Below are 13,355 nucleotides of genomic sequence, written 5' to 3'. Positions count from 1 at the left end.
GTGAGCCGCGGTGCTGGCCCAAAATTAAGTTTTACTTTACACATCAGGGTTTTTTGGTTTGTTTTTTGTTGTTTCATTTTGTTTTTAAGTTTATTTATTTCAGAGAGAGAGAGATCTTCCATCTGGTGGTTGACTCCCCAAATGGCTGCAACAGCCAGGACCGGGCCAGGCTGAATTCCAGGAGGCAGGAGCTTCATCCCAGGTCTCCCATGTGGGCGCAGGGGCCCAAGCACTTGGACCATCTGCTGCTCCTTTCCCAGGTGCATAAGCAGGGAACTAGACCAGAAGCAGAAGCGCTGGGACTCAAAGCCGCTGGAGGCCGTGGCTTTATCCGCTATGCCTCCATGCTGGCCGCCCACAGTCCGACTTTTTAGAACTGGATTTCTTCCTCATTTTCCTTCCCTCCACACAAACCACGCTGTGACAGTCAATGCTGCAAACCTTTAAAGCTGCAAAGCACTCTTAAAGATTTTCTGCTCTTTATTTAGAGGCAGCTTGAAAGCTTTTGAGTTAGAAAGCAATGTGATTGGTTGAAGTTTGGCTGATAGGAGATGTAATTTGTTCACTAGTGTTTAGTATGACTGGTATTTAAAATGTGGCCTCAGGAATGAGCAGTACTGAGATGGCATTTAGGAGCCATGGGTTTATGGGTTACCATTTCTTTTTCTATATAAAATAAATTTGTCTTGTTTATATAGGTTCAAGATTAAAAAGGACACAGCTAGTAAATAAAATACAGAAAATTTTAAAAGTTGTATTAGTGTATCTTTTCCTTTCTTGTTTCTGCTTTTTAATGGTTTGTTTCTACTTTTTCTGAGTGTAATTTGCTGTTTTCTTCCCATTACTTCTTGAGATGTAACCTTAGATTTTAAGTTTTTCCTATTTTTTCTTTTACGTATATTTAATGGTGTACATTGCCCTCTAAGCACAGTTTTAGATGGCTCCCACAAGACTTGTTATTTAGTGTTTTCATTGTCAGGTTAAAAATATTTTCTATTTTTTTCCCTTAAGATTTATTTATTTATTTGAAAGGCAGAGTCACAGAGAGCAAGATCTTCCGTCCACTAATTCACTCCTCAAATGGCCCAAGTGGCCAGGGCTGGGCCAGGCTGTAGCAAGAAGCTAGAACTTCACCCGTGTCCCCGCATGGATGGCAGCGGCCCCAGCGCTTGAGTAATTTTCTGCTGCTTTTCCAGGAGCGTTAGCAGAGAGCTTGATGAGAAGTGAAGCAGCTGGGGCTTGAACTGGTGCTCATGCGGGATGCTGATGTCACAGGCAGTGGGACCCACAACACCAGCCCCTAAAGATACTTTCTAATTTTTTTTGACAGGCAGAGTGGAAAGTGAGAGAGAGACAGAGAGAAAGGTCTTCCTTTGCCGTTGGTTCACCCTCCAATGGCCGCCGCGGCCGGCACACTGCGGCCGGCGTACCGCGCTGATCTGATGGCAGGAGCCAGGTACTTCTCCTGGTCTCCCATGGGGTGCAGGGCCCAAGCACTTGGGCCATCCTCCACTGCACTCACTCCCGGGCCACAGCAGAGAGCTGGCCTGGAAGAGGGGCAACCGGGACAGAATCCGGTGCCCCAACCAGGACTAGAACCCGGTGTGCCGGCGCTGCAAGGCGGAGGATTAGCCTACTGAGCCATGGCGCCGGCCTATATTTTCTAATTTTGATTGAGCTTTTTTGACCTGTAAATAATTTAGAAGTGAATTTTTAAATGTCAAGTGTACAGAGATTTTTCTTGTTATCTCTTTGTTTTTCTAACTCCATTGCGACTTAGAACAGATGCAGTGATTTTGGTGCTGACATATGTTGGACCAGTATCTGCTTATGGTCTAGGTATTCTGGAGGAAAAATAATATTTTCTATGGTTACAGTCCAATTTTTTTTAAATATGTCCTTTAAATCAGATTTGCTAATTTTATTGGAATCTTTATTCTCACTGGTTTTGGTCTGTATATGTTCAGATGTGTACTATGGTTTTGGGTCTGATTTTCTTTGTATTTGGCAGTTTTCTGTGTTTATACTTTTAATCTCACAGTTTTTGTCTTCCAATGGGATGATTTAGTTCTCTTGCATGCAGTGTAATTACTGATATATGTAGATTTCAATCTGCTAGTTAAATATTTTTAATCGTTTTGTGTTCCTTTGTCTTTCCTTTTTAGATTTCATTTTTTCCTCTATATCAGATAAAATGTAATATTAACATATTCTCTAACGTTTGTTTTAGTGGTTGTCCTGGTTAGTACAAGTCGAGCACTGCTAATCTGGAAACCTGAATTCCAAAATGCTCTGACATCAGAAACTTCATGTGCCAGTATGATTCTACAGATGGGAAATTCCACACTTGCATAATCAGAGGCTGAAATAATAACTAAAAATAATTGTATAAGATTACCTCTAGGCAGTGTATAGAGGTATATACGAAAGAAATGAATTGTGTGTTTAGATTGCGTTTCATCCCCATGATAGCTTGTTATTTATATGCAGATATTCCAGAATTCACAGTCTCGAATCTGAATCACTTGTAGTCTCAAGCATTTCAGATAAGGCATATTCAACTTTTGATTTATCAACATATTTCCACCTTCACCTCTTTCCCACAGCGCAGGGCTCTCTGAACACTTGAATCACTCTCCTTACCACCACTCAAGCGTTTTATTCCTGTATGTATTTCAGGCCCTACAAGGCATTGCTGAGGGTGGTTTGTCTTTAGAGTCACTGACAGGTGACCCTCTGGCTGACATCTGTGCCCACCTCAGCCTTTCATGTGGCCTGTCCTTCTGCCTAGAGAACACTCTTTGGTGCTCAGGTCAGCTGGTAATAAACATCTGTGTTTTTTCTTTTTTCTTTTCTTTCTCACTGTGTCACTGTGGGGTAGAGTTCTAGACTGGCAGTGCTTCCCTTGTGCTTTTCAGTGTCTCCTGGCTTGAGCTGTTGATGAAGACTTGGCTGTCAATCTTAGATGGTTGCTCTTTTTCACGAATTTCCACCCCTCCTCTGGTTTTAGGAGTTTTCTTGTTGTACTTGGTTTTCAGCAGTTTGTTATGGTGTGCTTCAATGTGGTTTCCTTTTTATCCATCTTGGAGTTTGTAAAACTTACTAAATTTATAATTTTATCTTTCATCAACTTCAGGAAATTCTGAAGCTGTCAATAGATCATTTGGCTTCTTTTCTTCCCTTAGAATTCTGGTTTTAAATACCCAGACCCCTCTGACATTGTTCATTGTCTCAGCAGCCTCCTACCTTCCCATCCTCTTACTGTTCCATGCTTCCTTTTGTGTAATGTCGTTGGGTTTGTCTTCTAGTTCACAGATTGTCCATTTAGCTGTATGTAATCTGAACTAAAATTGCCTGCTGAAATTTTCATTTCTAAATATCCATTTGATTCTCTCTCTCTTTTTTTTTTTTTTTTTTTTTTTTGACAGGCAGAGTGGACAGTGAGACAGACAGAGAGAAGGTCTTCCTTTTTGCCGTTGGTTCACCCTCCAATGGCCGCCGCGGCCGGCACACTGCGGCCGGCGCACCGCGCTGATCCAATGGCAGGAGCCAGGTGCTTCTCCTGGTCTCCATGGGGTGCAGGGCCCAAGCACTTGGGCCATCCTCCACTGCACTCCCGGGCCACAGCAGAGAGCTGGCCTGGAAGAGGGGCATCTGGGACAGAATCCAGCGCCCCAACCGGGACTAGAACCCGGTGTGCTGGCGCTACAAGGCGGAGGATTATCCTAGTGAGCCGCGGTGCCGGCCTTGTTAAGTTTGAGATTTGTGGCTTTTCTTTTTTAAAAAATGTATTTTTATTTGGGAGGCAGACAGATCTTCCATCCACTGCTTCATTCCCTGAATGCCTGCAACAGCCAAGGCTGAGCCAGGCTGAAGCCAGGAAGGAGGCAGGAAGTTCATCTCCTGTGTGGGTGGCAGGGACCCAAGTAGCTGACTGGCATTAGCTGCCTCTCAGAGTGAACATTAGCTGGAAGCTGGATCGGAAGCAGAGGAGCCAGCACTCCCATGGGGCTCTGCTGTGGGATGTGGGTGCCCCAGGCAGCATGTCAGCTGCTGCACCCCATGCCTGCCCCTGCTTTCTACACTTCACAGTTTTCTTTAGAATTCTCAATTTAAAAAACTCTTAGACTATGCTAAGCATAACGATTTTAAAATCTGTTTGAATAACTCTATTATCTGGCTTTCATGTTAGGTTTTCTGTCGTCCTTTATTTCTCTCTTTTTTATATTATGGTTCCTTGTTTTCTGTCCATTATGTTTTGTTGGATACCAAGAATTATATAAGAAGAATATTAAAAATAGCTTGAGACCTACTGTTAATGATACTTTCCTATAAATAGTATTTATACTTGTTTCTGGTTTTGATTATATATAGCAATACTGGGTCATTTTAATTCAATCTTGAGATGGTTTTGGAGGCCGGTGTTGTGGCGTAGTGGGTAAAGCCACCTATGAAGCCAGCATCCTGTATGGGATCCTGTTCACATCCTGCCTGACTCACTTCGCATCCAGCTCCCTGCTAATGGCCTGAGAAAAGCAGTGAAAAATGGTCCAGGTCGGGGCTGGTGCCATGTCTCAGTAGGTCAGTCCTCTACCTGCAGTGCCAGCATCCCATATGGACGCTGGTTCTAGTCCTGGCCACCCTTCTTCAATCCCCCCTTCAATCCAGCTTTCTGCTATGGCCTGGGAAAGCAGTAGAAGATGGCCCAAGTCCTTGGGCCCCTGCACCCGCATGGGAGACCAGGAAGAAACACCTGGCTCCTGGCTTCGGATCAGCGCAGCTCTGGCCGTTGGCGCCATCTGGGGAGTGAACCAACGGAAGGAAGATCTTTCTCTCTGTCTCTCCCTCTCACTGTAACTCTACCTCTCAAATAAATAAATCTTTAAACAGAAAAGAAAAATGTCCAGGTGCCTGGCCCCTGCTACCCGTGTGTGAGACCTGGAAGAGACTCCTGGCTTCAGACTGGCGCAGTCCTGGCTGTTGGGACCATCTAGGGAGTCTCTCCCTCTGTCTCTTTGTGTCTCTCCCTCTCTGTAACTCTGACTTAGAGTTTTGAATTGAATTTCTGTTCTTCCTGGGAGAGGGGGTGGCCTCTTGTCTTCTCTAGTCTGCAAGGCTGTCAGGTTCTGTTTGGGTGTGTTTTCAGCTGTCTTCCACGTCAGTGGAGGCCACTGTGGTAAAGCTGCCCCAGTTCTGGATGTGGCTCCTCTGCTTGTCTGTTTTCTAGGGTACTGTCCCCTTGGTGTCTTACATGCTGTGTTTTCCAGCTTTCCCAGGTCTCAGTGAGAGGATGATCACATGACCTCTGCTGTCACTAGCCAAAGTCTTCCTTTGAGTCACAGTTTTTTTCAATATGTGGGTGTATTCAAAATACGTATACTCTTGTAGTTTTTCAGTAAATACGGAAATACATTAGTTTTGAAAGTGGCTTTTGCTGCATTTTTATTCTTTTACCCAGAGTAGAGAATGCCATCTAAACCTTCTCCTTGTGTTCAAATTTCTCTTTATTTATTTATCCTGTTTCTTAGAAAAAAACAGGATTAGCAGGACCTCTCAGTTCGAGTTTTAAAAATATACTTGGTGTAGCAGTAGTGTCTAATTGAAATGATTTCAGACTAATGAACATTAGTAGTAAGTTCTGGGCTCTTGGTACTTGGTTCCCTTACACATTGCTAAAACATTTCATCAGACAGAACTTCATTCTAACTGTCAAAATTCTGGGTCAGAATAAACATATCCACAATAATGATGTAGTCCTTGTAGATATCATAGAAGACTAATAGGATAGACGTGTGGGAAGATTCAAATCCTAATGTATAATAACTTAGACAAAATTTTTAAATTATAAATTAGATTTGCTCTTTGCAGTACTCAGATTTAAGCTACTTTCTGATAAACATGATGTGTTGGGGGTCCCCAGAGCCACCCCCATGTTTGGAGGTGACTGACGTACAGTTGCTGTCATGGCTAGGGTTTATTATAGCTAAATGGAATGAAGACACACAGCTGATTCTGAGAGGGCCCAGGTGTGATCTGGAGCATTTGTGTCTCATCTTCAGTGATCTCATGCAAGGCACACTGTTCCACAGCCACAAAAATGCACATCTGTGATACTTCTGCACAGGGAAACCCGTGGGAAACCTCAGCACTTGCGGCTTTTGCTGGAGGCTGGTCACGTAGGCACCTCTCCCCAGTACACAGCCAGAATTTCCTAGAAGGAAACGGTGTTCAGCATGGACTGCGTTATTAGCACAGGGAGTTTAGGTGCATTGCACTGCCCTTACCCTTTGGGAAGGTTTTATCAGGTAGAGAACTGTTCTCCAAGCATGTTCCCGGATGCCAGCCGAAGGTCACCTTGCAAATAGCTGTTTCTGGGGACAGCATTCTCAACCTGCCAAGTTAACTCTTCTACAAACGTGCCTACAATGACTCACTGTTGAAGTTGTAGACATTGTATGTAAATATCAGAGGTCTGCATGATAATTTCTATTGATAATTGATAAAAATGTTTATCATTGGATTTAGATAGCTAAAATACCTGGTGTTTATCATGTCTTAATGTATTTCGTATGGATTTTACTAATGTGCCTGTTGTCAGTTTTAATCCATGTGTGGGAAGACTAGGACGCTGTTAGAACATTCAGTACATCTAAACAGAGTGTTTAAAACATTAAATTACAATGGGAAGTAATCCATTATGAAAGGGCACTTCAGATGTCTCCTTTTAAAATTCATTTTGAACCACCCACATGTTTTTCAAATTTCAGTGGACTTGTTTTTCTTATGGGAGCTTCTTGGAGAAGTGTATGTTAAAAAGAATTTTGGCTAGAACAGTTGAAGTTTAACTTGGCAGTCAGAAATACTAAATTCTGACTACTGTGAGAATGAAATGAAAGAATCTTAGATATTAAAAAAGACTAGTTGGTTCTTTTTTTGTAACTGTATGTTGACCCAGAGAGTTAAATGGCTTTCAGCAAAACTGTGACTAGCTGGTTAATTTTATTTTTCCTGGGTTTAGCCATAGAATATGTACTTGAAAACATTAGTGAAAGATACCAAGAGGCCATGGATTGTGTGTTTCCTCTGGTGACTGTAGAAATATCCTCATAAGTAACTTGTCAGTCATTTGTCAGCTCCAGCTATGTATCAGATGCTAGTTTTAGAATCCTTTTTTTTTCTTCTCTTATTTGTAATCAACGTGTGTCCTCCTAGAGGGTGGGTAGGAGCTGCCTGCTCCTTTTTAGGGGTGAATATACCTATTAGTGTTAATTATATCCTGGTCTCTCAAAGTATGTTATTTCCCCCTCTTTAAGGTAACACTGCCTTGCATGACTGTGCAGAATCCGGAAGTTTGGACATCATGAAGATGCTGCTTATGTATTGTGCCAAGATGGAAAAAGATGGTTACGGAATGACTCCACTTCTCTCAGCAAGTGTGACTGGTCACACAAATATTGTGGATTTTCTGACACACCATGCACAGACCAGCAAGACAGAACGCATCAATGCTCTAGAGCTCCTGGGAGCGACATTTGTAGACAAAAAAAGAGATCTGCTTGGGGCTTTGAAGTACTGGAAAAAGGCTATGAACATGAGGTACAGTGATAGGACGAATATAATCAGCAAGCCGGTGCCGCAGACGCTGATCATGGCTTACGACTACGCCAAGGAAGTCAACAGTGCGGAAGAGCTGGAAGGCCTCATCGCCGACCCTGACGAGATGAGGATGCAGGCACTCCTGATCCGAGAGCGGATCCTCGGTCCTTCTCACCCTGATACCTCTTACTACATTAGATACAGAGGGGCTGTCTACGCAGACTCGGGGAATTTCAAGCGATGCATCAACCTGTGGAAGTATGCTCTGGATATGCAGCAGAACAACCTGGACCCTTTGAGCCCCATGACTGCCAGTAGCTTGTTATCTTTCGCAGAACTCTTTTCCTTTATGCTCCAAGATAGGGCGAAAGGCCTGTTGGGCACTACTGTAACGTTTGACGACCTCATGGGCATACTGTGCAAAAGCGTCCTTGAAATCGAGCGTGCCATCAAGCAGACTCAGTGTCCGGCTGACCCACTGCAGCTGAATAAGGCTCTCTCCATCATTTTGCACTTGATTTGCTTGCTGGAAAAAGTTCCTTGTACTCTGGAGCAGGACCATTTCAAAAAGCAGACCATCTATAGGTTCCTTAAGCTGCATCCGAGGGGAAAGAATAGCTTTAGCCCTCTTCATCTGGCTGTGGACAAGAATACCACGTGTGTAGGGCGGTACCCTGTTTGTAAGTTTCCATCTCTGCAGGTGACTGCCATATTGATAGAATGTGGTGCTGATGTGAACGTCAGAGACTCCGACGACAACAGTCCCCTACACATTGCCGCCCTGAACAACCATCCAGACATCATGAATCTCCTTATTAAATCAGGTGCCCATTTTGATGCCACAAACTTGCACAAACAAACTGCTAGTGACTTGCTGGACGAGAAGGAAATAGCTAAGAATCTGATCCAGCCCATAAATCACACCACATTGCAATGTCTGGCTGCTCGTGTTATAGTGAGTCATAGGATATATTATAAAGGGCATATCCCAGAGAAGCTGGAGACCTTTGTTTCACTTCATAGATGATAATTTGACTGTGTTCTCGCACTGTTAAAGCACGAATTGGTGACAGTTGTTTCATAAATGAGCACTGTTGTGATAACACCAGCATTCATTTAGCTTGATATCATTGTGCTCTCATTGGCTAAAGCATTATAAGCATCAAATTTACAGGATTGGTTTCCCAGTATTTAATATAAATGTACCATATAATATATTGTTTGTGAATTATTAAGAAATGTCATATTCAAATTTTTTAAATTGTCTGCCAAAGGCTGTCCATTCTGATCCTGTTTGCTGTGGGGTGTTCGGGACAGAGTTAACCATTTTCAGTGGTATCTTTATACTCACCCTGGTTGTGGATTTTATACAGTTGAAGGTCTTTTTTCCTGCTTCTCCCCTTTCTTCAAGCTTCTCCCCTGTTTCCACGTTATTTTTCCCCTAACCATTTCTACTACAATTTTCCCCCTTATGGGCCCATGCTAGGTTGTACAAACATTATGGACTTGTTACCGTTTGCAGTTACCATAAGTGCTTTATCTTCTCTATGCACCGGCTTAAACTGGACTGTTGTATGTTGGCACATTTTCTATGCAGCAGTTGGTCAACTTAACTCAGAACACTGTTTTCTTGAGTTTGTTACGAAGTTTGTTTTATTAAAGCATGACAATTTCTAGAGCCACAGGTTAGCTATTTGGAGTGCAAGCTTTTCTGTTTTTTTTTTTTTTTTTTTTTTTTCCTTTACACCTGAGGTTTCTCTCATCCACTGAAAATCTTGTGTGCTAAATTTGGGAAACAGATCTGTTCTCATTAACCCAGTTGCAATTGAGGTCTGTCATCTTAGTGCACGATGCGGGCAAAGGAAGGCTGTCTAAGGTGACCCACCTTTCATGCTGCACCAGCGTCGTCCTGCTTGTGCTGATGGTGTGACTAGGTGTAGAGAATTTGCTTAAATTTAACCTTAAAGTTTATCACACAGCTTAACAAGTCACATTGACATATTCAGTAATTGAACTGCAAATCACTTTTAGTTACAAAAAGAGCTAAAGCATGTCAGTGGCATGATGCTTGCCAAGCCAGATCTAGGCATCTAGGATAATTCAGGTATTTTAGTATGCAGTTTATTGCCATAGTATCAAAGACAGTAACCGTGTTCTTTCTTTCTTCAAGCTTGTGTATACCTTTAAAGATAACTTGCATGAATTATTTTGCTCTCAATATTTGTCACCCAACTTAGACACAAAAGGTTGCAGTGCTTCCTGTTCCCATACTGAAAGTTTAAGTCTTGCCTTGCCCTTTTTATCCTTTTTTAAGCCGCCCTCCCTCCCTCCTTCTCTCTTCCTGTCTTCCTTTCTCTTCCTGCCTCTCTCCCTCTTCCCTCCCTCTCTCTCCTTCCCTCCCTCCTTTCTCCCTCCTGCTTCTCTCCCTCCCTCTCTCCCTCCTTCCTTGTTTCCTACCTCCTTTCTTGTTTGCTTCCTCCTTTCCTTCCTTTTTAAAACAGATTTGCTAAATGCCACAGAAAGGGCTCTTTTAACTTCAGAAAAGATAAATGCAAAGTACTAAAAAGATTCAGGAATTATCATTCAGCACTTTACTGTTATTCAGAATGAAATTTGTGATGGCATGTATTTGCCTTACAGCTGTCTTTATGAAGTTATTCTGAATAAAAAAAGCTCCTTATTGATTTGAGAAAAGTGCAGTTTACCTGTGAGTTTAGTGAGCCTGGTCACTCACTTGGATTTTTGTGTGGACATTTTTTACTGAGGGTTGATGTGTTGTGATTTAAGGAGTCATTGCAAACAGTCATATTAGGTATGTCTTCATTATTATAGTAAACCTGTAATGAAGAATAGTAAATAAGTATTAGAACATTAGACTTTTTGGTTAAATAACTGATTTTAATTTTTTGAAAGATACTCATTTTACTAGGTTGTAAGTGGAATTTCACCATTGTAAAAGGTGGATTGGATGTGAGTGGGCACTCTTCAACCTTTTAATGAAGAGGGTTAGTTCTTACTGTGGGCAAATTTGACAAAATACTGAACTGCCACATATATTAAAAATATTGTAATTTCTGATATAGACAAATATTCTAGAGATATCAAACATCATTTTGAAATCAGCTGCCTCTCACCTTGTGGTATAAGAGTTTTATATGCATGAGCTACTCTTTTTACAAAGGAAAAATTTGCCAGTGAAATGAACCTACTTTAGTTGATCTCATTAATTTTCGTGTGAAAGATGGCAATTGGGTTTTTAGGTGACTTAGTATTTCCTCCTGCTTTTCAGAGGGTGGATGGGAGGGCTTATAGCTCTTAGACGAAGATACTTCTCACTGTTCCGCAGGAGAGCGTGAACTGTGCCTCTATGGCATAAATTAAGAATTTCTTTAAATAGCATTTTCCCACCACTAAAAATAGATGACTTAGAGCTGAGGAGTCCTCAGTGTTGAAAGCCGAAACCTTGTTCCAGGCCGGATCCAGTTCTCCCTTCTGTTTGCCGTCTCCACAGATGCCATCAGGGGCTCTTGAAAACAGTCAGCTCAAGAGCCAGAATCGTCCATAATTGTATTTTAGAGGAAGTTGGTTCATAATGGACTTCAGGGCCTTCATCAGAAGGTATCCTCAGAAATGTCATGAGTGAATAAAAGAAACTAAATTTGTGCTATGTTAACCATAGATGAATAAATTTAATACTTCAAGAGTTAATTGTACTTACTTGAGTCAGACTAAGCTGTATGTTGTAGCAGGACTGGAGTTGACGTGTACCTTTTGATTACATTTCGGCAGAATTGCCCTGTGGCAAGCTGCTGATTTTTAGCTCTCCCCACTATTTTCATCATTTCTCTGAAAGAAATGGTTATTTTACTCAGATTAGATACCAGTCTACTTTACAAAGACAAATGGATTAAAGATTAAAATTTATCCGTAAATCTGATAGGCATTAGCCCAAATCACCTAGATAACTTGGTGCCCTTTGTGATTTTGGAGTTGAGTGACTGCTGACTGGTAAAGTGACAACCTTTAATGTGTGGTGTGGTAGAGACCTGTCTACTATGACTTGGGAAAATCATTTAGATTATGTTTGGAAAGTAGCTCTTTAAAACCTTATGCAGGGGTAATACTCCTAATTAATTTTTTCAGAATTGTGGGGGCTGGTTGAGATAATAACACTTACACATGGTAACAGCAGCACTACTGCCTGGGACTGTAACCATTTTAGAGTTAGATACTAAGGAAATTGAGAATAATTGGCCGTCACCTTTTCTTTCTTTTTTCTCCTTTTTTATTTATTTTTTTGCCCTCATGTATCATTAAACAGTTTCTCTCCCTTTTGTCCGTTCCCATTGTGTATTTTTCAAAAGAAGTACTGTATTCAGATGCCAGCCAATAAATTGTCACACAATGGAAAATGATATGCCACACATTCATTTTAAGGCTTAATAAAATTAAATTTGCACCAAATTTAAGTGTATTGTTATTCATTTTTTCTTTTCCTTTTTAAAAATTTTTTCTTCTAATTTGAGAAGCAGCCTCAGAGACAGAGGGAACTCCCATGGTCACTCCCCAGGTGCCCACTTTGGCTGTGCTGGACCGAGCTGAAGGCAGGTCTCATGGCTACACAAGAACTAAGTGACTCGAGTCTCACCACTACTTCCCAGGGTCTGCATTAGCCGGAAGCTGGATCAGGAGCCAGAGCCAGGCTTGAACCAGGCCTAGTGTGGGACACAGGCATCTTAACCCCTGGGCTAAAAGGCTGCCTGAACCCTTAATTCTTGATTGGCAACATCTTAACTTTGAGTGTAATAGACAACTCCTGGATGCCTGTTTCAAAAAGCACCTCCTTGAAGATTTATGGGCAGTTAGAACTTAGGAGGCAGCATTTCATATTAACAGGTCTGTGGAAATAGTGGTTGTTCTCGTAAAGATCACAGGAACGAAAGACGGGCAAGAGTTTTGTCAAATAGGAAGAAGGCTGCTTTTTCCCCTATTTTAAAAATTGGTTTGGAAGTAAGAAGAAGTTGTTTGTAAACATTCATGCTACCACGAACATAAACATCAACTGATTTCCATGACATCTAAAATCTAAGTATATAGATTTTCCGTTGCATCTGAGTTGCCTGATAAAAAGTTTGGTAGATCTAGAAAATGGCTGTAATTTTAAAGTTCTACATCTGAGTCGAAACACCCAGTTGTACAGGTTTCCCCCTCCTGAATTGTGAACTTGCCTTGTGGGTGCTGAGGACAGGCGATGTCAACAGCAGCTTTCATGACCCTGGGTTCCAGAGTTGGCCCCACACCCACCACCAATATTTAAAGGACATGTTACCCGACTTACAAGAATACAGTTAGTTTTTAAGGGGCTGAACAAGTTGTTTAGTCCCTCCTTGCATGCTTTCACCAAGATTTGTGATTTTGTCTTTGTCATCTCTGAATGCCGTGGTTGTATTGTTACCTTGTGTGTTCATTGGAAAGGCTCTTTTAAGTAAGATTTTCTACCATCAAATTACAGCTTTATATAATTATATCAGCTTAGTTGATTTTCTTACTATATCAAGGTTGGATTTTTAAAGTATCTCAGTTTTTTGCCTTAATTGAAATTTATTTAATATATATTTAAATATATTTAGCATTATTTAAGATAGAGATGTATTTTAATGTTTATATAGCTACAAACTATATAAAATATAAATATATAAATGATATTTTAATATGTTTAACATATTTAAGATATAGGCTTTCCACATGAAAGGTTTTAT

At 41.4% G+C, this 13,355-nt stretch overlaps 1 protein-coding gene across 1 annotated transcript in view; it reads left to right on the top strand.

Annotated features, from left to right (window-relative positions):
* The window catches only part of FEM1C (fem-1 homolog C), a 28,878-nt gene extending 16,818 nt beyond the window's left edge, over positions 1-12,060 (top strand). Inside the window, exon 2 of the mRNA XM_070076014.1 lies at positions 7,314-12,060. Within this exon, the coding sequence (XP_069932115.1) occupies positions 7,314-8,623 (1,310 nt within the window). The 3' untranslated portion in view covers positions 8,624-12,060. The remainder of the gene's footprint in view (positions 1-7,313) is intronic.
* The last annotated feature ends 1,295 nt before the right edge of the window (positions 12,061-13,355 follow it).

Source organism: Oryctolagus cuniculus, chromosome 6 (assembly GCF_964237555.1).
Source record: "Oryctolagus cuniculus chromosome 6, mOryCun1.1, whole genome shotgun sequence".
NCBI lineage: Eukaryota > Metazoa > Chordata > Mammalia > Lagomorpha > Leporidae > Oryctolagus > Oryctolagus cuniculus.
This window is presented reverse-complemented; position numbering and strand designations above follow the sequence as displayed.